Source organism: Diaphorina citri, unplaced genomic scaffold (genome assembly GCF_000475195.1).
Source record: "Diaphorina citri unplaced genomic scaffold, Diaci psyllid genome assembly version 1.1 scaffold1449, whole genome shotgun sequence".
Taxonomy (NCBI): Eukaryota; Metazoa; Arthropoda; class Insecta; order Hemiptera; family Psyllidae; genus Diaphorina; species Diaphorina citri.
This window is the reverse complement of record NW_007378875.1, coordinates 35,714-57,003: the sequence shown is the minus strand read 5'-3', so window position 1 is coordinate 57,003 and position 21,290 is coordinate 35,714. Positions and strand designations below refer to the sequence as shown.

General features: G+C 40.8%; 1 protein-coding gene across 1 annotated transcript; it reads right to left on the bottom strand.

Moving 5' to 3' along the window:
* Positions 1-8,869: 8,869 nt before the first annotated feature.
* On the bottom strand, positions 8,870-11,294 carry LOC103515949. Its single transcript, XM_008480893.3, has 4 exons — positions 11,195-11,294; positions 10,448-11,012; positions 9,093-9,934; positions 8,870-8,962 (listed from the first exon to the last, which is right to left on the bottom strand). Exons 1-3 carry the CDS (start codon positions 11,244-11,246, stop codon positions 9,094-9,096), a joined length of 1,458 nt encoding a protein of 485 aa, XP_008479115.2. The 5' UTR covers positions 11,247-11,294; the 3' UTR covers positions 8,870-8,962; position 9,093.
* Between the last annotated feature and the right edge of the window lie 9,996 nt (positions 11,295-21,290).

Below are 21,290 nucleotides of genomic sequence, written 5' to 3'. Positions count from 1 at the left end.
CCCCAGACAAACCGATGTCCCCATTTTAATTTATTTGAAGCATGTTGGTAACTCCTATACATACTTGCTACTTGCATACAATAAGCTTTCTGGAATTGACTCCTCAAGTCCTCAACTTCTGCAGACATTTTGTCCTTGGTTTGAGTGACGCGACGTTTGTGTCAAAGACTTGTGCAATTCTGAGTGAATGTCGAATTCCGCCTTTGAAGTTTTGCGGGACATGTGAAACTATTTTGTGGTGTTGGTATGCCCCTTGCGGGTTTGGACTTCGTTGACCCCGGGCACCTAAATGTCTTTATGCAGGGGTAATTTGATAAATTGGACTTTTAATTTACTTTGAAATATTGGACATAAATTTTGTTGTGTGTTTGTAGAAGGTAACGTGGGGCAAGTGACTGAATGCTTATAGGCTCGTCATGTCAAATGCAGAGTTTTATATAGGTACGTTTGACGACAAATGGTCATTTCTTTCTCGTGACTCTCTGCTGGTCATTTTTCTACGCCATCGCAAGTGGCGTTTACATGAAGCCATTAAGGCTAAGCCGTAGGTATTCGATCATGTGACTTTTTTTTATAGTCAACATGGCTGAACCAATGAGATTGTGAGATTCCGCTTTGTGGAGCAAGTGTGGACGTGTGGTGTGGACGTCCAAAGCGGAATCTCATTGGTTTAGCCATGTTGACTATAAAAAAAGTCACATGATCGAATACGGCTCTAGTTTCACACGTACAGTACTTACAACTCTGACAAGTAGGTACGCGCTACACGGTTTCATTCGGTTCGGTTCGTTATCGATTCGTTTTCGGTACACTCCGATAGGTGTGAAACGAGAAACAGATTTTTATTAATTACCTACTGAATTGAAACCCAAGAGGCACCAAAGTTCTGATTTCCATTATTCATCTGGAATTTTGGAGCACAATTTGGTCGTTCTACACGTAGTACGTTCAAAGAACGGTTGAATATTTTACTCAGACCGCGGTCCGGCACACACGTTAAGACGGCATGTCAGACCTATTTCTGTGAAACCGCGCTCTGTCAGACAGTTTGGTCAGCGAGGAAGTGGTTGCGTGTGGAAAATCTAAGTCCTGCATCATCAGCATAAAACACTCGTAAATATACCCAACGTCAGGGGGGGGGTGGATTTTTTTCGACTGTGTTTCTCTCCGTATGCAATGCATGGTAGCTATTTTGTCTGACCATACTTGTTTCAGGGTTGAAATTTTGTTGTGTGTTTGTAGAAGGTAACGTGGGGCAAGTGACTGAATGCTTATAGGCTCGTCATGTCAAATGCAGAGTTTTATATACGTTTGACGACAAATGGTCATTTCTTTCTCGTGACTCTCTGGTGGTCATTTTTCTACGCCATCGTCAGTGGCGTTTACATGAAGCCATTAAGGCTAAGCCGTATTCGATTATGTGACTTTTTTTACAGTTAACATGGCTGAACCAATGAGATTGTGAGATTCCGCTTTGTGGAGCAAGTGTGGACATGTGGTGAGGACGTCCAAAGCGGAATCTCATTGGTTTAGCCATGTAGAGTTGTAGACTATAAAAAAAGTCACATGATCGAATACGGCTCTAGTTTCACACGTACTTAAAGTACTTACAACTCTGACAAGTAGGTACACGCTACACGGTTTCATTCGGTTCGGTTCGGTTCGGTTCGGTTCGGTTCGGTTCGTTATCGATTCGTTTTCGGTACACTCCAATAGGTGTGAAACGAGAAACAGATTTTTATGAATTACCTACTGAATTGAAACCCAAGAGGCACCAAAGTTCTGATTTCCATTATTCATTTGGAATTTTGGAGCACAATTCGGTCGCTCTACACGTAGTACGTTCAAAGAACGGTTGAATATTTTACTCAGACCGCGGTCCGGCACACACGTTAAGACGGCATGCCAGACCTATTTCTGTGAAACCGCGCTCTGTCAGACAGTCTGAACGTCAGTGGCGGACAGGGCCGGATTAGCCCCCCGTGGGGCCCGTGGCAGTCTGCCATTCTGCCTTATGGGTAATCCGGCCCTGGTGGCGGACATATATCTTTCGTGGTGGGACCTTGATGGAATTCCACGGACTGACAAAAGTGACAGACCAAATAAAGCACTACATACCTACATACATAGATTTAATGTTAACACGAATCAAGATTACATGACATTTGAGGAGACAAAATCTAAACCTTCTTCAGGATTGTCCTTCAGTTTGAATTTTCAAGTGTTCTCAGGAATTACCAATGCCAATTTGCCAAAGTTATTTTGTTAAGAACTTGGGACACGATACACTTCGTATACAGTACCCACTATTACCGTGATTGAAAAGGACATGAAAGTAAGTAGGTGTTGTCTGTTCAAGCCTATATCCAGGGTTTTATTGAGGGGGACCCAAACCCAAACGTCCAAACATTGATGTATCGGGGGTATGCTCCTGCCTACCAGATTTTTCAACATGAAGAGTGATACCTAATGTGAGGGACAATACTGCGACAGAGCCGTGTATCCAGGATTTTGTTGAGAGAGAGAGAGTCCAAACACTGATGTAGGTACCCGGGGACCCCAGACAAACCGATGTCCCCACTTTAATTTATTTGAAGCATGTTGGTAACTCCTATACAGTATACAATTATACATACTTGCATACAATAAGCTTTCTGGAATTGACTCCTCAAGTCGTCAACTTCTGCGGACATTTTGTCCTTGGTTTGAGTGACGCGACGTTTGTGTCAAAGACTTCTGCAATTCTGAGTGAATGTCGAATTCCGCCTTTGAAGTTTTGCGGGACAAATGAAACTATTTTGTGGTGTTGGTATGCCCCTTGCGGGTTTGGACTTCGTTGACCCTGGGCACCTAAATGTCTTATGCAGAGGTAATTTGATAAATTGGACTTTTAATTTACTTTGAAATATTGGACACTGTACGTGAGACAACAAAGGACGAACTTGCAATTTTCATTTCATATATCTTTCGTGGTGGGACCTTGATGGAATTCCACGGACTGACAAAAGTGACAGACCAAATAAAGCACTACATACCTACATACATAAATTTAATTTTAACACGAATCAAGATTACATGTCATTTGAGGAGACAAAATCTAAACCTTCTTCAGGATTGTCCTTCAATTTGAATTTTCAAGTCTTCTCAGGAATTACCAATGCCAATTTGCCAAAGTTATTTTGTTAAGAACTCGGGACACGATACACTTGGTATACAGTACCTACTATTACCGTGATTGAAAAGGACATGAAAGTAAGTAGGTGTTGTCTGTTCAAGACTTCAAGCCCATATCCAGGATTTTGTTGAGGGGGCCCAAACCCAAACGTCCAAACATTGATGTATATGGGGTATGCTCCTGCCTACAGTCAAGGAGCTAACACTCGTATTTACATATGAACAAGAATGATCGTTCTTAGATCAGTCTCAAGTCAAAATTGACCAATCAAATGCCTTGAGACTATGCTTAGCACGACCTCAAGAGCCAGCATTTTGTTCATAAATATGGGTGTAAGAAAACTCGACGGGAAGCCTTTGCCCCCTCGCCCCCTATAGATATGCATTACCGCGGTAGGTAGGCTATTTACAAACTGTCTTCATTAATTATTTATGTAATTAGTTCAATATGTAATTAGTTTTATACAATGTCACTCAAACATTCGACATTTGAGAGCTAAATAAACAATGGTTGATCGAGTGACCAGAAACCAGTCCCGAGGGGTATACTTAAAGTATTACACAACGAAATAAAAAATACCGTTTCTTTGTATACTCATTTTCCTCACGAGGCTGAGTGGGCGTGGGCCCCATTACAGTCAGTCACAAAAAATTAGGTAATCATTTGCAGAGTAGGTACACATTTTTCGACCACGACGGGTATCAAACCCGGGTCAAACAACAAAATATGACGTGTCAAATATGTATTGTATGTGCTTTCCACATTGGGAAAGAAATTCCCAGAAAAAATGTCCTTCTTAATTGAAGGGGAGGGATGGAAGGGAATCGACTTTTTTTCTGGAGGAAAAAATCGTATTTTTTTACTTTTGAAAATTCGAAATTCATGTGTTGGAGAGTTATGTGACGATGACGAAAAAATGCAACATTCCTGAATATTGGCGATTACTTGAAAGAAAGAGAGAGAGAGAAAAAGAGCGAGCAAAGAGAATAGTGTGTGTGAGAGAGAGAAAGAGAGACGAATTAAAGAGAGAGACGAAAGAGAGGGAGAGATAAAGAATGAAAAGAGAGGGAGACAAAAGAGAGAGAGAGAGAGTGGGGACTGTGGAGAGAGAGAGAGAGACGAAGGAGAGAGGAAGAGAGAGAGAGAGAGACGAAGGAGAGAGGTTCATGAATGACTTTTGGTCAAAGACTTCCCTCCCTCTGATTTATCCCACCCCCTTCTCTTCCCCTCCCACTCATATTTTTCATTTCCCTCCTTTTCTTAGCCCCTCCCCCTGTCCTTCTAGCTGCCAAAGTTTCTATTCCAAAAACAGATTTTCGGGAACAATTTATATGAAAATGCTGATATGCGCCCTTTCAAAGCAAAAGAGCCTATCAAACATTTTCCTTGAAAATAAATAGATAAATAGGTTAGGTACCTAAAACTGTAAAAGTTAGGGTAAAAGAACACTCAAATAAGCATCATTCAATAGGGTAAGGAAAGTCGTGTGATGTTCACACCAGATTTTTTACTTTCCTCATTAAGGCCAAGATCACACTTTAAGCCCAATTTACGAACAAAATACCTTCTGGCTTTCAAGCTGCACAAAGCATCAGCAAAATTTGTTTTAGTCTAACTTGAGAGCTAGAATTTTCGCTCATAAAAACGAGGTGTTTTGAGATCAAACTTGGTTTGTTAAACTCATTAAAGTTAGGCAGCCTTGGCTTGGCCATGTGCTTCAAGAGTGGTCAAAAGGAGGCACATTTCAAGCTCGACACTTCCATAGGAATTCCTAACATTTAAATTAGGCAGAAATTGCGACATTTTGTGCAGTTGCCACAGCTCACTATAAAAGATGCTCAAATAAAGTTCAAATCACTATAAAAGATGCTTATAGTAATAGAAAGTAAAGTTCAAAGTGAGGTTGGAATTAGCTACATAACTCGAAATTAAGGTCTAGGTCTAGGGTTTTGGGGCATAGGTAAGATTGCTGCTTAATTTGATCATTTTAAATAATAAAATTCAACTACAAAATATCTATATCCAAGGGTTTTTTTACTTGATCGTGAGCACTTTCTATTATGTGTAGGTATTGTGTACCTACGTATAAAATTCTCTATTCTCTATGTAGGTATGCAGAATTATTTGTTACATTGATGACACTGTGCATTTGACAAAATACTAAAACTACTTACAATAAATAGTATTCCTGCCTATACATATGTACCTACATACATAGCTGATGTTGGTGATGAAATTAATGCTAAAATCTACATAAATACCTCTACTTATGTACATATTCAAGTACAATTTTAGGTATAAGGTATTGCGACCAATAATTTTAATGGTAGGGACAATAATATGTACTTCAAATGGATCACTGAAGTTAAGCAACGTTATGCATGATTGGTATCCGAACGGCTGCTGACTTTTCTCAGCCCACTCAGGATGGGTATAAGATCAGTCAGCTTGTTAGGTATCCGGTATCCGAATGGCGGATAAAACCCACTTCGTGAAAAGAACTTTTTTAAAGCGACGAAAAATGCCCTAATAAACATCTGTTTAGGATAAAGATCGCCCCTGGAATCGAACCCGCGGCCTTAGAAGGCAATCGTGCTCTAAGCTAACTATAGACTGGCTAGTTGGTATTTTTGGTAAGCTCTGAACTGGATTAATTCGAATTGGAAACACAACGGGGGGGGGGGGTGTCCCAAGTTCACAAAGTATGTCATTTACGGCTTACGCCGTTATCGTAATCTCGTTTTGGAAAGAATATGTGATAGGCGCTTTTGTTTCGGAAGGGACGAGATATGGAAAATCCCTGCTTGACTGAACTGGGGGGCTAGATGCGTGGCAGCTGACCATTAGGTGATGTTAAGTCACGCGATGCTCTATACTCCATATACTACTCTATAGAGCAGGTGATATACTCTATAGAGCCGCGCAGGTCACCCCCTGCAACGTTCATTCTGGTTTATACCAGAATATTTCGACGGGTTACCCTCTATAGTTCTGGCTTTCAGTGTTCTTATTTTAAGGCTGCACAGGTTAGGTAGGTACGGTCTACGACGCGCGACGCGGCAGGTGTGTCTGAGTCAACAGGACTGCCTTTATGCCAGCCTCTCACACTCGGACAGTCTGACAGATCGTAGGAAAATGTGTGGGAGAAAAGGCTTGACACTTGGGTATTTCAAATTGTCTGAGTGGCCTGGGTCTGAAGATTTTCCCGCCACACACGTCCCGACCGTCTGCGTCTGACAGGGTGAGTGGCCGAGTGGTGGACCTAAGATTTTCATATTGGGTCGCAGTTTTACTTCGTCTTTATCCAGTTTATTCATAAAATTCACATCGGCATTATTCGTCGTTACGACTAAACCATAAAATTACAAAGTCAAGCAATTGTTACGAACCCGTACAGACACACCTTCATCATCGTTCAACCCCCGCTAATTTGAGCGCAAACATGTCAAACGTCTAAGGCCGGCCACTCACTGTCAGGTAGACCTGACAGGTACACCTGATCAGCTCCGCCTGTCAGGTCTACCTGATAGTGAGTGGCTGGCCTAAGAAAAATCAAAACAGGTAGGTAAACATGAATACAATGCTTGCGAAAGCAGAAACATACATACTTAGTTATACATATAGGTAGGTACGTACAATGCTTTCTAAAACAAGCAAGTGTGAAAGTATGAGTTGTTGTTGATGTTGTTGTTGTTTACTTCTGGGCGAGAGAGCTCACGTGTTGTTACATACATGAGGTATGACATGTGAAGGCTCCATAAATAAGTTCCAAGATTGGGGTTAACGGGTTAACAGCTTTACGCTGTTTTGATTAATTCACGAAAAATTAAACCAGTGGTGGTCAGAGAGTCTTGGTAAACTGGAAGTTGCTGGTTCAATTCCAGTCGATACTTGGAATTTTGGACGAACGCCAGTTGGGTCTCATGATCTTTTTTCTTAAGGTATAGTCGACTACCAGATTTTTCAAACTTTGACTCCCTTCTTCTTTTGAATAACACTTTTGTAGTCTCCTTTGTGGAGTGGACGGACTCTTTAATCTTGCGCCTTGCGCTTTTATGCCGACCAATCACACTCAGAGCTCAGACCGTGTGACAAAACGCGGTCTGTCAGACCACGTGGAAAAAGATTCAGACCCAGGTGTCACATCAGACGATCTGAGCGTGACTGGCTGGCATTATTGTAAGAATGATCTATCTCTTCTCTTCTTTTTCTTCGCCTTTTCCCCTGTAATACAGACGGGACGGGATCGGCGTTTTTCGTCAGCCTCTCAATCTGCTCATAGATAGCTATGTAGGTAGAAACTCTTGAGCTAGTTACATTCAAACATACAATCATGTAGGTAGGACCTACATTTCTACCTAACCGCCACTGGAAAAAGCTGTGAATGCTTGAGCGGTCATCAACAATTGAAAATAAATAGCACAGAAATGTAGGTATTGTTTCTTTTTTGTAGCTACACAAATCATGAACTTTTGTTTATTTTTATATTTTCAGTATTATTAATAGCTCACTCACACCTACATTAGGTATAAGGTATAAGTAGGTTCTTTATAGGTAGGTGAGTACCTACTACTATCGTACAATGTGGTATAAATGCTGACATACAAAATCGTACAATAATAAAATAAGGTACCTACTAACAGTACTAACCCACATGTCAAAACAATAAACAATTTGATGGAATTCTTGCAATATTCTAATAATATCCAAAATACGAATGCACAAAAAATTGTATGTACCTTGTATCTAATATGTAGGATGAAATACCTAAGATGAAATTGTAAAAAAAAATAATAATAATAATAATAATAATAATAATAATAATAATAATAATAAATAGAATAAGTCCTAATTGTCAGCTTTAAATGTGTAATACCTACTTCCTACCTACACAACTGACTAAAGAATTTAAAAAAAGGCCTTGATTTTTAGGGGGGGGGAGGGACCTCAACCCTCAGTCATGCAAGGGCCAAAGGTTGTCCACTTTCTCTAATGTAAACACAAACACGTTAGAAATAGGACAAGGTGGAGTAAACTTACCACGTGGAATTACCCCCACCTCCGAACTTGATGATATATGAATATTGATTGCCCCCCTTTAGAATGACCCCCCGGCAAGGGTGGCTTAACCAGGGTCGGTCCATCTGGTCTCATTTCCCCCCGCGGGCTCCTCAGAGGGGGCCCGGGACCACAAGCCCCCCCCTCCCCCCCACACCCTATAGTATTTAAGGAGAAAAATTGCTAGGAGGGGCCAATTGTTCGGTGTCCGGCCCTGGCCTTGGCATGCATGCCAAGATTAAGATAGGCGCGGCCTAAGTCCATCATCTGATCATGCAATCAGTGCAGGGCATGAATATTAATATGCGTTTATACCTATTGATCTCTCTCTCTCTCTCTCTCTCTCTCTCTCTCTCAAAATATGAAAAAATGGTATGTGAAAAATCTTATACAATCAGAGCAGGGAAGAAATATCTCCCTGATAGTTTTGGATAAAAATGTCATAATCAGAGCTCTCTAAAATATGATACTAAAAATAAGGCAAAAAGCCCAAAAAGGCGCTTTTTTTACACATTTTATGACGTTTTCACAAATTTTGGTAAAATAGGTAAGTAATATATGGCAAAATACAGGATGCAGTATGGCGCCATAGCAATATATGTAGTATTTGGCGGGCTCTGGTCATAATTGAAGAAGATATATGGCAAAATACAGGATGCAGTATGGCGCCATAGCAATATATGTAGTATTTGGCGGGCTCTGGTCATAATTGAAGAAGATACTCTTACACTCGTATTTATGAACAAGAATGATCGTTCTTAGATCAGTCTCAAGTCAAAATTGACCAATCAAATGCCTTGAGACTATGCTTAGCACGAACTTAAGAGCCAGCATTTTGTTCATAAATATGGGTGTTCCAATCAAAATTCTTGATATAAGTTATTGAGTTCTAAATCGTTTAGGTCACCACTATCACATTCACTATCTTGTGAACTTTGTGGATCCCCTACTATTTCTTTCCTAGGTTCCTTTCCCTTTGGGTTTGTTAAAGGTTCCCCCTTTCGCTTCTTTGATCTCAGCCCACTCTCCCAGTTGTTCTTTTCTTTAGCAGATAGATTGGTTTGCCTAGCACATTTCAACAGGCTTAGTGGGAATAAGATGGCTTGGTTTGCAGGGTTGACTGTATTGGGGACGTATATTCCTCTCGACTTGAAAATACTCGTTTCTGATGTTCGCCAGGGATCCATCATCTCTCCGACTTCTTTCAATATCTCATCTTGACTTCGCGCTGTAAACACTTCTTCTATTCTAGCATCTTGTTCCTTGATCGTGCTAACTTTTGTGTTCTTATGCATGAACCCGATCACTTGTTCTTCCCCTTGCTCGTCTTTGAAGCAAATCATTTTCCAGAAACACGTTGGCACAGTGATACCGTCTGCCTTTGTTTTTTGTTGTGCATTTTTCAAACACAATCCTGTGGCTACTACAATAGATTGGGTTCTACTGAAACTTTCCGTATATTCTTCGAGGTCTTTCCAAGGACCTTGGTTGGTGAAGGGATCTTGAGGTGCAACGTTAATATACAAGTTGACTGCCCTTGTAGCTTTCAGTGACCATCGTGCAACACTGGCAGGAGTCAAATGTCCACGGTCCCACCCCGTGTTTCTGTAATCTGAATTCTTGGCTTGTAAGTGTTTCAACTCAGGGCATGGATGTTGGTAGAAATAACAAAGTCTGCCATTCGGTTTCAGAGCATTGTAACTGAAATGAAGAGAACAATTTGCTTTTTAAAATTTTGATCGATTCCAATTACCCGACCCCCAATACCTACCCATGCTAATACATAGTAACAAAAACTTGAAAATTGGGAACATAATAGTAGTAACCTACTGCTGGATTAAAGGGACTTTTCAGTTCATATACGAGCAGTAGCTATAGGCAGGGGCGTATCCAGAATTTGGCCGAGGTGGGGGGGCCCGAGGGTCCAAACACTAATGGACAGGGGGGGTGGATGCTCCTACAGTACAGGAGAAAAATGGAGCTCGAAAGTAGAGGGGAGGGGGGGTGACCGGGCCCCAATTTTTCGGGCCCCCTCGCCCCCCCTAAATACGGCCCTGCCTATGTAAGTATAAATAAGCACTATTATTATTATTATTATTATTTCATTTACCCCTTTAGTATAGAAGCGTAGACGCGCGTTAATGCACCCCTACTGAACTTCTTAAGATTGTCTGATGATAAATATTTCAGTACTTATGATGACTTCTGACTTACCTATTATCCACACGATGCAAGATCTTATCTGACACCGCCTGCAGGTAAGTGACTGACCACACCGGCAGTTTCTTCTCCTTATTATACAGAACAACATACACCGTCACGAACTGCCCCATGTCCGGGTTATAGTATTCGGCTACCTGTGGTGTTTCCAGCACTATCAAAGGGAAAGGACCTTGCGGACATGTCTTCAAGGAGCACGTCCCACGCTCTGGCCACTTCAGTTGTCCTCTCTCCTCTCTGCAAGGCATGTTAGGCATCCCCTCCTCATAGCCTGGGATACACTCGTAGTTACACAACATTTTCACTGCCTTATTCAAACACAGGTTCAGAGTCTTAGGAATAGCGAACTTGATGACCGGTTTTGAACAGACTCTATTGCCGGCTCTTCTAGTCCGGTTTCCGGCAAAGTCACTCCCACCGGGCGGTTCGCAGCAGTGGAACCGGGTGCCCCCATCACATGGCCTTTGGTTGACCTCTACTAGGTTGTGTTGATCGCATCCAGTCACGGTCGAATTGTTATTTTGACATTCGGTCCACTGACAGTGGTCCGTGTTGATTCCTGCAATGCAAGACGTAAATCTAATTCTCAGGGTGAATTTCTGAGCCCCTATAGAAGGCCTGGTAAGGTAACAAACAGCCTATTCCATTGGATTAGTAGAGGCTTAACAGGGCTTTTAATCTGTTTAGGCTGTTGGGGGTTGAAAAGAAGTTTGGTGAAACCCATCCTTACCTTATTCTTACCTTTGAGCTGAGACAGTAACATCATTGAGAGAAAAATGGCATTTTTCATCATTCCTACTGGATACAGTAGATAGTACAGACTACAGACTTTGCAACAGCGCTTTCCCCCCCCCCAAAAAAAAATCAAGTTCTCGAAACAAGTCAAGTTCAACGCCCTTCCCCCCCCCCCCCAAAAAAAATCAAGTTCTCGAAACAAGTCAAGTTCAACAATTGGGAGCGCAATTGTGCAAACAAACTGAGGCCACAAACAAAAACTTCAGAATCAGAAATCTAAAATCAGTTTTCTTTTGATTTATTAAATATTTTACTTTTTGTTTGATTAAAAAATATGATTTGTTCGGCGTCTTAATCACAGTGTAAGTAATCAAGAACTAAACAAATAAAAGCTCAGACTTGATTATATTTTTATAGGTATGTACCTACCTACATAGGGGGGAAATCGGGGGGGGGGGGGTCCCAAGTTCACAAACATGTCATTTACGGCTTACGCCGTTATGGTAATCTCGTTTTGGGAAGAATATGTGATAGCCACTTTTGTTTCGGAAGGGACGAGGTATGGAAAATCCCTGCTTGACTGAACTGGGGCTAGATGCGTGGCAGCTGACCATTAGGTGATGTTAAGTCACGCGACGCTCTATACTCCATAAACTACTCTATAGAGCAGGTGATATACTCTTTACTACTCTATAGAGCCGCGCAGGTCACCCCCTGCAACGTTCATTCTGGTTTATACCAGAATATTTCGACGGGTTGCCCTCTAGTTCTGCCTTTTGGTGTCCTTATTTTAAGGCTGCACAGATTAAGTAGGTACGGTCTACGACGCGGCAGGTGTGTCTGAGTCAACAGGACTGCCTTTATGCCAGCCTCTCACACTCAGACAGTCTGACATACCGTAGGAAAATGTGTGGGAGAAAAGGCTTGACACTTGGGTATTTCAAATTGTCTGAGTGACCTGGGTGTGAAGATTTTCCCGCCACACACGTCCCGACCGTCTGCGTCTGACAGGGTGAGTGGCCGAGTGGTGGACCATTTTCATATCGGGAAGCAGTTTTACTTCGTCTTTATCCAGTTTTATTCACAAAATTCACATCGCCATTATTCGTCGTTACGATTACGACTAAACCATAAAATCACAAAGTCAAGCAATTGTTACGAACACGTACACCTACATCATCGTTCAACCCCCGCTAATTTGAGCGCAAAACATGTCAAACGTCTAAGGCCAGCCACTCACTATCAGATAGACCTGACAGGTACACCTGAACAGCTCCGCCTGTCAGGTGTACCTGATAGTGAGTGGCCGGCCTAAGAAAAATCAAAACAGGTAGGTAAACATGAATACAATGCTTGCGAAAGCAGAAACATACATAACTAGTTATACATATAGGTGGGTACCTTGGTACGTACAATGCTTTCTAAAACAAGCAAGTGTGAAAGTATGAGTTGTTGTTGTTGTTGTTGTTGTTGTTGTTGTTGTTGTTGTTGTTGTTGTTTACTTCTGAGCGAGAGAGCTCACGTGTTGTTACATACATGAGGTATGAGTGTATGACATGTGAAGGCTTCATAAATAACAAATAAGTTCCAAGATTGGGGTTAACGGGTTAACAGCTTTACGCTGTTTTGATTAATTCACGAAAAATTAAACGAGTGGTGGTCAGAGAGTCTTGGTAAACTGGAAGTTGCTGGTTCAATTCCAGCCGAGACTTGGAATTTTGGACGAACGCCAGTTGGGTCTCATGATCTTTTTTCGGTAGTCGACTACCAAATTTTTCAAACTTTGACTCCCTTCTTCCTTTGAATAACACTTTGGTAGTTTACTTTGCGGAGTGGATGAACTCTTTATTCTTTAATCTTGGGTTTTTATGCCGACCAATCACACTCAGAGCTCAAACCGTCTCCGTCATCGCGAAATCCGCGAACATAATCGCCAAATCCGCGAACATAATCGCCAAATCCGCGAACAAAATCGCTAATCCGCGAACATAATCGCGAAATCCGCGAACATAATCGCCAAATCCGCGAACAAAATCGCGAAATCCGCGAACATAATGGCGAAATCCGCGAACATAATCGCCAAATCCGCGAACGCGAAATAATCGCGAAACAAAATCGCGAAATCCGCGAACATAATCGCCAAATCACATAGGTACGATAGGTGATAGGTAACATACCTATTATTATAAACAGATAAGTTGTTTTTTTTTTTTTTTTTCGAATAAGCCGCTTTAACATTTTAATTAATGTCGTTCGCGCCGGGTCACGGTTATTTTATATCATGTGATATAGGTCTAAGCGTTGGAGGTATAGGAATAAGGATTCTATGCCGGCGGCATTGTCCTCCAGTGAGGGTGGAGTGTCAAGTGAGTTTCGGATGTTTTCATGTTGATGGCAGGATAGGATGTGGCGGACAGAGAGGGCAGTACCGCACTGACAGAGCGGGGGGTCTGTTTAGGTGAAGAGGTTAGAGGTGATTGTGAGTGAGTCGGGTGTGCCCAATCCTCATCCACGTCAGGATGACTTCTTGGATTCTTTTATCCTGATTGCTAGTGGACCAATATTCAATGGTTGGTTTAATGGCCTTCAACTTGTTAGTGTTAGGAATGTGGTTCCACTGGTTTTGCCACTCTGATTTGATCAAGAAGGAGATAAAGGGCTTCAGGTCCACAGGAGTACACAGTTGTAGGGTTCAACGCTGGCAGCATTTCTTGCGGCTTCGTCGACTATCTCGTTTCCTCTTAACCACATGTGAAGGTTACATTTTTGTTGTTCAGCTTGAGGAAGCTCCAGGTTGAATAAACTTTTGATATCAAGGGATTGGTGAATCTAATATTGAAAAGGCTTTTCGAGTCGGATACAATCAAGAAGTGGTGATCAGGACTTTTCAGAATAGCCTCCAGACATAAGAATATGGCCATCAACTCGGCAGAGAAGATGGAATTGACATTCAAGATATTGCTTGAATAATGAGAATTGGATGAGACTGCTGAAAACTGAACAGCTAATGTATTGGCGATGGAGGGAGTGTCATGAAAAACGTGGGCAGGATTGGACGAATCCTGCAAGGCAGTAATTTGTCTAGAATCTAGGTGAGTATTTGCCGCGTAGTTTGTTTATTTTATGAAACAACTCCCCTGAACTGGTAGATTGGTCTATTGAGGAAACAAAGTTATTCCAACTATTAGATCTTTTCTCTTTGAAGGTTTTTCTCGCAATGGCTCTGGCTTTCTTGAATTCAATTTTGTTTTCCAATGTGGGGACTCTTCTAGCTTTACGAAGCCATTTCCTTCGGGCCTTAATAACTTTCTTAACATCATCGTCCCACCTCATCGTCCCACCATGGAACCGGAAGTCTTTTGGTAGGTATTTGCTTCTGGCTTTCTTGAATTCAATTTTGTTTTCCAATGTGGGGACTCTTCTAGCTTTACGAAGCCATTTCCTTCGGGCCTTAATAACTTTAACATCATCGTCCCACCTCATCGTCCCACCATGGAACCGGAAGTCTGTTGGTAGGTATTCGCTTCACAGGTATAGATTCCTTGGCGGCACTGTCGGCTGTTGTGTCGGTGTCGATTGAGATTGATGTCGGATAACAATTGGTCAACATTTGGTGGGCTCGATGTATTGGGGCTAATATTGATGAAATCAAGGTCGATTTTAAATCTAAATAGTTCCCAATTAGCTTTTTCAAAATTCCATACTATTGGAAGATTCACGTTAGTGTTAGCACTTGGTACTGGATGGTCATGTGTTAGGAGAATGGGAAAGTGGTCGGAGAAACATAAGTCATCCGTAACCATCCATTTGAGGTCAGGGTAGATTGAGGAGGAACAGAATGTAAGGTCGATAGCAGATTCCGTACAGTAGGAGAGGTTGAAGTGAGTAGCTTCGCCAGTGTTTAGAAGGTTCAGGTCACTGTGGTTAAGCATGAACCGCTCAACTTCTTTCCCCTCGGACGTTAAGGATAAACTACCCCATAAAGGGTTGTGGGCATTAAAATCGCCCAGTATAATGAACGGACTTGGTAATTGTATTATCTCTTAATAGCGCTAAGATCAGGCTCGGAATAACGAATAGACTGAGGAGTATTGGGTGTATAGATATTACAGATGGAAATAGGTTGGGGAAACTGGGGGATCTTAACTTGAACGGCGATACACTGAAGATTGGAGTTTATGGTAAGCTGCTTGGAAAAGCAGGAGTGCACACGCTGCCACAAGCTACTCTCCCGCCAGTGTAATCTTGTCTGTAGAGATCATATCCCCTTAGCTTGGGGTCTCTGTCTGGAAGTAAGTGAGACTCCTGGATACAAATTGCGAGGGGAGAAAAATTCTTAACAAGGCATTTCAGTTCGTTAAAATGAGTGGATAAGCTGTTACAATTCCACTGCAAGATGAAATTAGTCATTGCAAGACCAATCACAAAAATGATTTTGAAAAGATATGGGGAGAATGGAAGTATTGAAAGGAATAAATAGGAGATAGAAAAGAAGCATTAGCAAGAGAGAGAAACAACAATAATAATAATAATAATAATAATAATAATAATAATAATAATAATAATAATAATAATAAATAACAAAACGAACAGGTATGTAGGTACGTAACTTAATGGCAACACACACAATAACATAACACACATAGCATTACACGTACCTACACACAGTAAGAAATTCAACTTCCATCTGTCTTGACTTATCGTAAAGACCCCTATAAAAAGTCACTACGCAAGAATTCACAATAGTCTGAACACTTTTTCCACCAAAAAATTAGATTAGAAAATAACACGGAGAATAGAAAGTAAAAAAACGACGTGTCAACGCGAGAAAACTATAACCGGGAATGGTTAGTATTTTTATAGGTACTAACGTTGCCAAAAATGTATACTCTTTATACTCTATATTTTATCTACTACTTATGTAAAATTGTAAATATGGTACCTATGTCACTGTATTTTTGTACCTACCTGGTACTTATTTTTCTCTTTACCTAATGTCTCTTTATACCTAGATACCTATTTGACATTGAAAATCATCTTTGTACCTAATATCTATCTACCTATGAATTAAACAAACTATTACCTAATCCTATTTTATGATTGGGTAATACCCGAAGATCGAGAATATTTTGGTGCGGGAAGAATTTTCGATGAATTGCCGATGGCACATGAATTTTCAAGGGGTGTTCACCACACATAGTCGACGCCGTTAATCTACGAGGTGAAGAGGTGAATCTATGTCGTCGAGGCAGTGTACGGTTTCGGTCGACTTCGATGGACCGTCGATCAATCGTTTTAGGCTCTATAGTCTATGGCCTCTATGGGGTAAATAAAATTGTGATTTGTAATAATTAACATTTTTAATTGTTCATGCTCTTGGTCTTCTTCGGATTCTTCTTCTCCTTTTTATTCTTCTTCTCCTTCTCCGTCTACTTCTTCTCCTTCTTCTTCTTCTTCTTCTTCTTCTTCTTCTCCGTCTACTTCTTCTCCTCCTTCTTCTTCTTCCCCTTTTTCTCCTTCTCCGTCTTCTTGTTCTTCTTCTCCTCCTTCTTTGCAGAGCGCGAATTGCTCCATGGGCGAAAATTGTCCCCAAACAAAAATTTTACATACAGGGTACCCTTCTCACAGTCTTCACATTATGTATTTCTATGCCCCCGTATAGTAGAGCGGCCACGCTTTCCAATTGAATGAATCACGCAACTAACATGATGTCAATAATATTGTGTTTGTGGCACATTACAAAATATCAACCCCTTGGAACTTCGACAATCGTATTTATTTATGAACGATTATGAGGTAATTTAATTTATTCAGGTAAGAGCTATTATTCAGGTATTTATTTATTTTCAGCCCTAATGTACGTCTAGGTACCCAGACAGGTGACTGTTTGGCGATATTTTTTTTTATTATTTTATTTATTTATTTTTTTTATTTTTTGTGGCGCTGAAATAAATATCTTTAGGTAGGTACCTACCTACCTCCAGTAGTAAGCTACTACTGTGTATTACTATGACCTGTTGTGGTCAAATTTTCAAAATATACTTACCTACTAAATCTAACTAAGGACAAAAGTCCATATCTCAGCTCGAATTGAACCCATACCCTCCTGATCACCAAGCAAGCTTAACCACCCACTACAGCACTGAGGTAACTTTGACATTAGGTAATTTCATATCTTGTCTACCTCATTTTATATAAAAAGGTCTACCTAAAAAAGACTCAAAAAAGTCTACTCATGCCCTTTTTCTGAACAACTTTTCGAATGTAAAATCACTGGCTTACATCCCACCCCCATCTCGCAGCCCCCGCAGTGCGTGGTCATTTAGGGGCCCCGCAGGGATACATTCAGGGGCCCCCAAATACTGGAAATTCGGAGAAATACACATTAGTAGATAATCAGTTTCAAAAATATAGAATTTATTTCGATATATGTATAGGTAATTATCCATTATTAATCATTTTGTTCTCTGAAGAAGCGACTTTCGCCCTTCTGGTGCCGTTAGCGGATAAGATATTTGTTGGGACTTTAGAACCCCTTTATATTTAGGACACCATCGCCTGGCTCTGTGCCAAAATCCGGGACTACATTATTCAGGTATGTCCAGCAAACCTTTGCTTTCAGCCTTCGGTTCAAAATGAGTCACCCCGACCCCCTCCCCCAACACCCTCTCTCATCTTGTCACAAAATGAGTCAGGTAGATTGATACCTATGTAGGAAAGTAGGTACATATTCGATTTTTCTCTGGAGAAAGGTGTGGTAGGAATTGCCAATATTGTAACGATGAGTAAAGCAAAGATAAGAAGATATCTCGCGCCAAATAAACAACAGTGTGCCGATAACGGATAATGTGACGATCCGGTAGCGATGCGAAACGACAAGACCAGGACGCCTAGTGGTAGAGGATTGACGAAAAACGAAGCGGATTTTCCATCCGGAAAATGGGATCTATTCCCTAATGTGGAAAATGGGGCTCTATCCCTAAATACTAAAAATGGTGCTCTATCCCTTAATGCGGAAATTAGGGTCTATCCTTAAATGAGTCTAATGAAAAAAAAAAAGGGTCTAATGCGGAAAATAGGGGCTCTATCCCAAACAACGCTGTCCGCTTTCTCAGGCGAGCGTCTTGACTTGACTACTACACCACACTTTGATAGAGGGAACTGCAACTGCCAAGGTCTTAGCATTCCGAAAGCGAAGAGAGAAGGACAAGGAGAGGAGAAAGCCCGTCGGAACGAACTTTATTTATCTGTTTAGGGTAAAGTTCCCCCCAGGCAGAAAGCATACCCTTGACCTAGCGCTCCTCCATCTTAAAAAGACATGGTAGACCTCTGTTTAGTTTTATTACCACTATATAAAACAGTTATGATATCTATGATTATGACTCCTTTGATAACGTTGGCTTGGCGCTTTAGTTACCTCCTGGTGTTTACCCTAGTAAGGTGAAGGTTTAGATTAGGACTCTCAACATCCGCTAATTTGACTAACACACCGCACCGATCCACTAAGTCAGTCTAGTGGATTTTACCCGAGTGTTCCACCGTTTCAACAATTTTCAGTACCTATAGGATTATAGTGGTTTTACCTCAGTATTTCACCATTTCAGCAATTTTCACTCTGAGAATCTATAAATCTTGTTCCGACTGTTTTCACCCCGCGAGTGGTTCCGCGACTTTCAAAGGTTTCCCGCGCCCCCCAATGACGAATTGGTATTGGGTTTTCTAACTTGTTCACTTGTTGGGTTTGAATTCCTAAGGTTGAGTGAGAATTTCTAATGTGAAGGTGGATTTCTAAGGAGATTTCGGAATGTATTCTCAAACCGTGTGTTGTGTCTTTCTTTGGACGCTTCTCATTGGATATTCACAACAAATAAGTAAGTTTTCAGCTCTCCTCTGCCGATGGAAGGACTGGTGACCCGATTCTTAAAGTGCCAGTACCTACACTGTAGCCTTTTTTTTTCGCCAGACTTGGTCTCGCGAAAAAGGCTACAGTGTACTGGCACCTTTACTATCTAATAGTTAGGTAATTATCTCTGGTATGGTAATACACTATTGAGCTGTGTCCACACATACATAATGTACTTAGTCGACCGCCGTAGATCAACCGTAGCAGATGAATCTATGTTGTCGAGGCAGTGTGGACGGTTTCCGTCGACTATTTGTGGACACAGCCCTAGAACTAAGGTAATAGAAGTCAAAGAAAACTTCCACTGACAATGATCATCTTTTAAAACAAAACAAAAACTCTTCCAAGGAAAAATAACTTATAAGTCTAATTTATTTTCCCTCTCTCTACAATTTCATAGCTTCGACACTGGGGCGTTGCAGCAATGAAAGAAAGTAGGGAATAGGAGTCAAAAGCTCACCAGCATGATTCACAGAACAAACAACTATCTAACTATAATTACCCCCAGCTCTAATAGGTTCCGAGGAAAAATAAAACCCACAATCACATGTCCCGTTTGAAGGGCACAAATCTGTTCGTGTTAAGTGACACGAATGTAGGGGTTCTAGAAACTAGAATAGGTACATATAGCTAGAATAGGTATACATAGCTAGAATAGGTACATAGCTAGAATAGGTACATAGCTAGAAGAGGTACATAGCTAGAATAGGTACATATAGCTAGAATAGGTACATAGCTATAGAATAGGTACATAGCTAGAATAGGTACACAGCTAGAAGAGGTACATAGCTAGAATAGGTACATATAGCTAGAATAGGTACATAGCTAGAATAGGTACATAGCTAGAAGAGGTACATAGCTAGAATAGGTACTAGCTATAGAATAGGTGCATAGCTAGAATAGGTACATAGCTATAATAGGTACAAAGCTAGAAGAGGTACATAGCTATAGAATAGGTACATAGCTAGAAGAGGTACCTACATATTTTTATGTGGATAAGTAGGTACAATGGTACATACATAGAATACCTATAACCTAATACGAGTAGGTATTGTAAAGTAATAAAGATTGTTTAAAGTAGGTAATTAGGTACATACCTATTTATATTTACTCTAGGTAGGTAGTACCTATGTATTGTTTCCTTTTATAATTATTAATAATAGTTATGATATTCTCTAATGTGATATTCTCTAGTCTGGTCTGGCTGGGGGACTATAAACAGTGAGTATACCAGCCTGAATTTCCTTTGCTAAAGAAATAGGAAAGGTTGAGTGCGATGGGCATCCACTCGTAAAATTTTGTAGCCAAAATCAAAATTTCAGCCCAAAAGCGATCACCCTAGGGCTGACGAAAAACGCCGACCCCGTCTGTACACGGGAAAAGGCGAAGAAAAAGAAGATAATGTGATATTCTCTACAATGTTTATTTTGGTTTCTGATAGGTAGTAATAGTAACATCAATTCGAAATAAAAATGGTGCTAAATTTGGAATAGGTAGGTATATTTATGGACTTGTGTGTAGACAGCATTATTAGAACTAAGGACAATGGGCTGGAGCCAAAAGAACTTGTCGTATGTAGGGGGTGTAAGGGCCTTTACAGGCATAGGATTTTACTAAAAGTTATCCCATTAATACGTACGTAATGTATAGTCGTATACCTGAAGAGTGTATTTTCCTTTCGGAAACATCCCCTCTCTTCAATACGGATTTCCAATGGTTTAGTACAGACGCTACCACGCAAAAAGAGGGGAAATTATGTACAGTTTACTACTTAGAGCAGGCATGTCAAACTGGCGGCCCGCGGGCCGCATGCGGCCCGCCTGGTCAAATTGTGCGGCCCGCTGCGAGCCACAAGGGTATAAAATTAAATAATAAATTAATAATATTTCACAAGGAGACTTTTTTTATTACTTTAATCTTTGAAAAAAAAATGAAGTTAAAAAGTACTTCTTGGTAAATGTATCTATCTAATAAAATAATATCTACTTTACCTACTTACTAAAAATTTGGATTAAAATTACTAGCACGCTGGATCTAGTTCAGACGTACAAGATTTGGAGACTCCCCCCCACAGTATTCTTTTTAAAAAACAAATGAACCCCATGATTTTTTTTTTTTTTTACAACAATTTAATTTTTTTACTGGGGGGGGGGGGGAATACCTGGGGCCCGCCAATTTTCAAAAAATATCAAAAATGGC

Excerpts from the sequence above, each read along its gene's own strand:
- LOC103515949 (XM_008480893.3), bottom strand. The coding sequence starts at position 11,246 with ATGATGAAAAATGCCATTTTTCTCTCAATGATGTTACTGTCTCAGCTC. Across the intron at positions 11,013-11,194 it reads GTTACTGTCTCAGCTCAAAG|GAATCAACACGGACCACTGT; the intron begins GTAAGAATAAGG and ends CTTGCATTGCAG. Across the intron at positions 9,935-10,447 it reads TTGCATCGTGTGGATAATAG|TTACAATGCTCTGAAACCGA; the intron begins GTAAGTCAGAAG and ends TCTTCATTTCAG.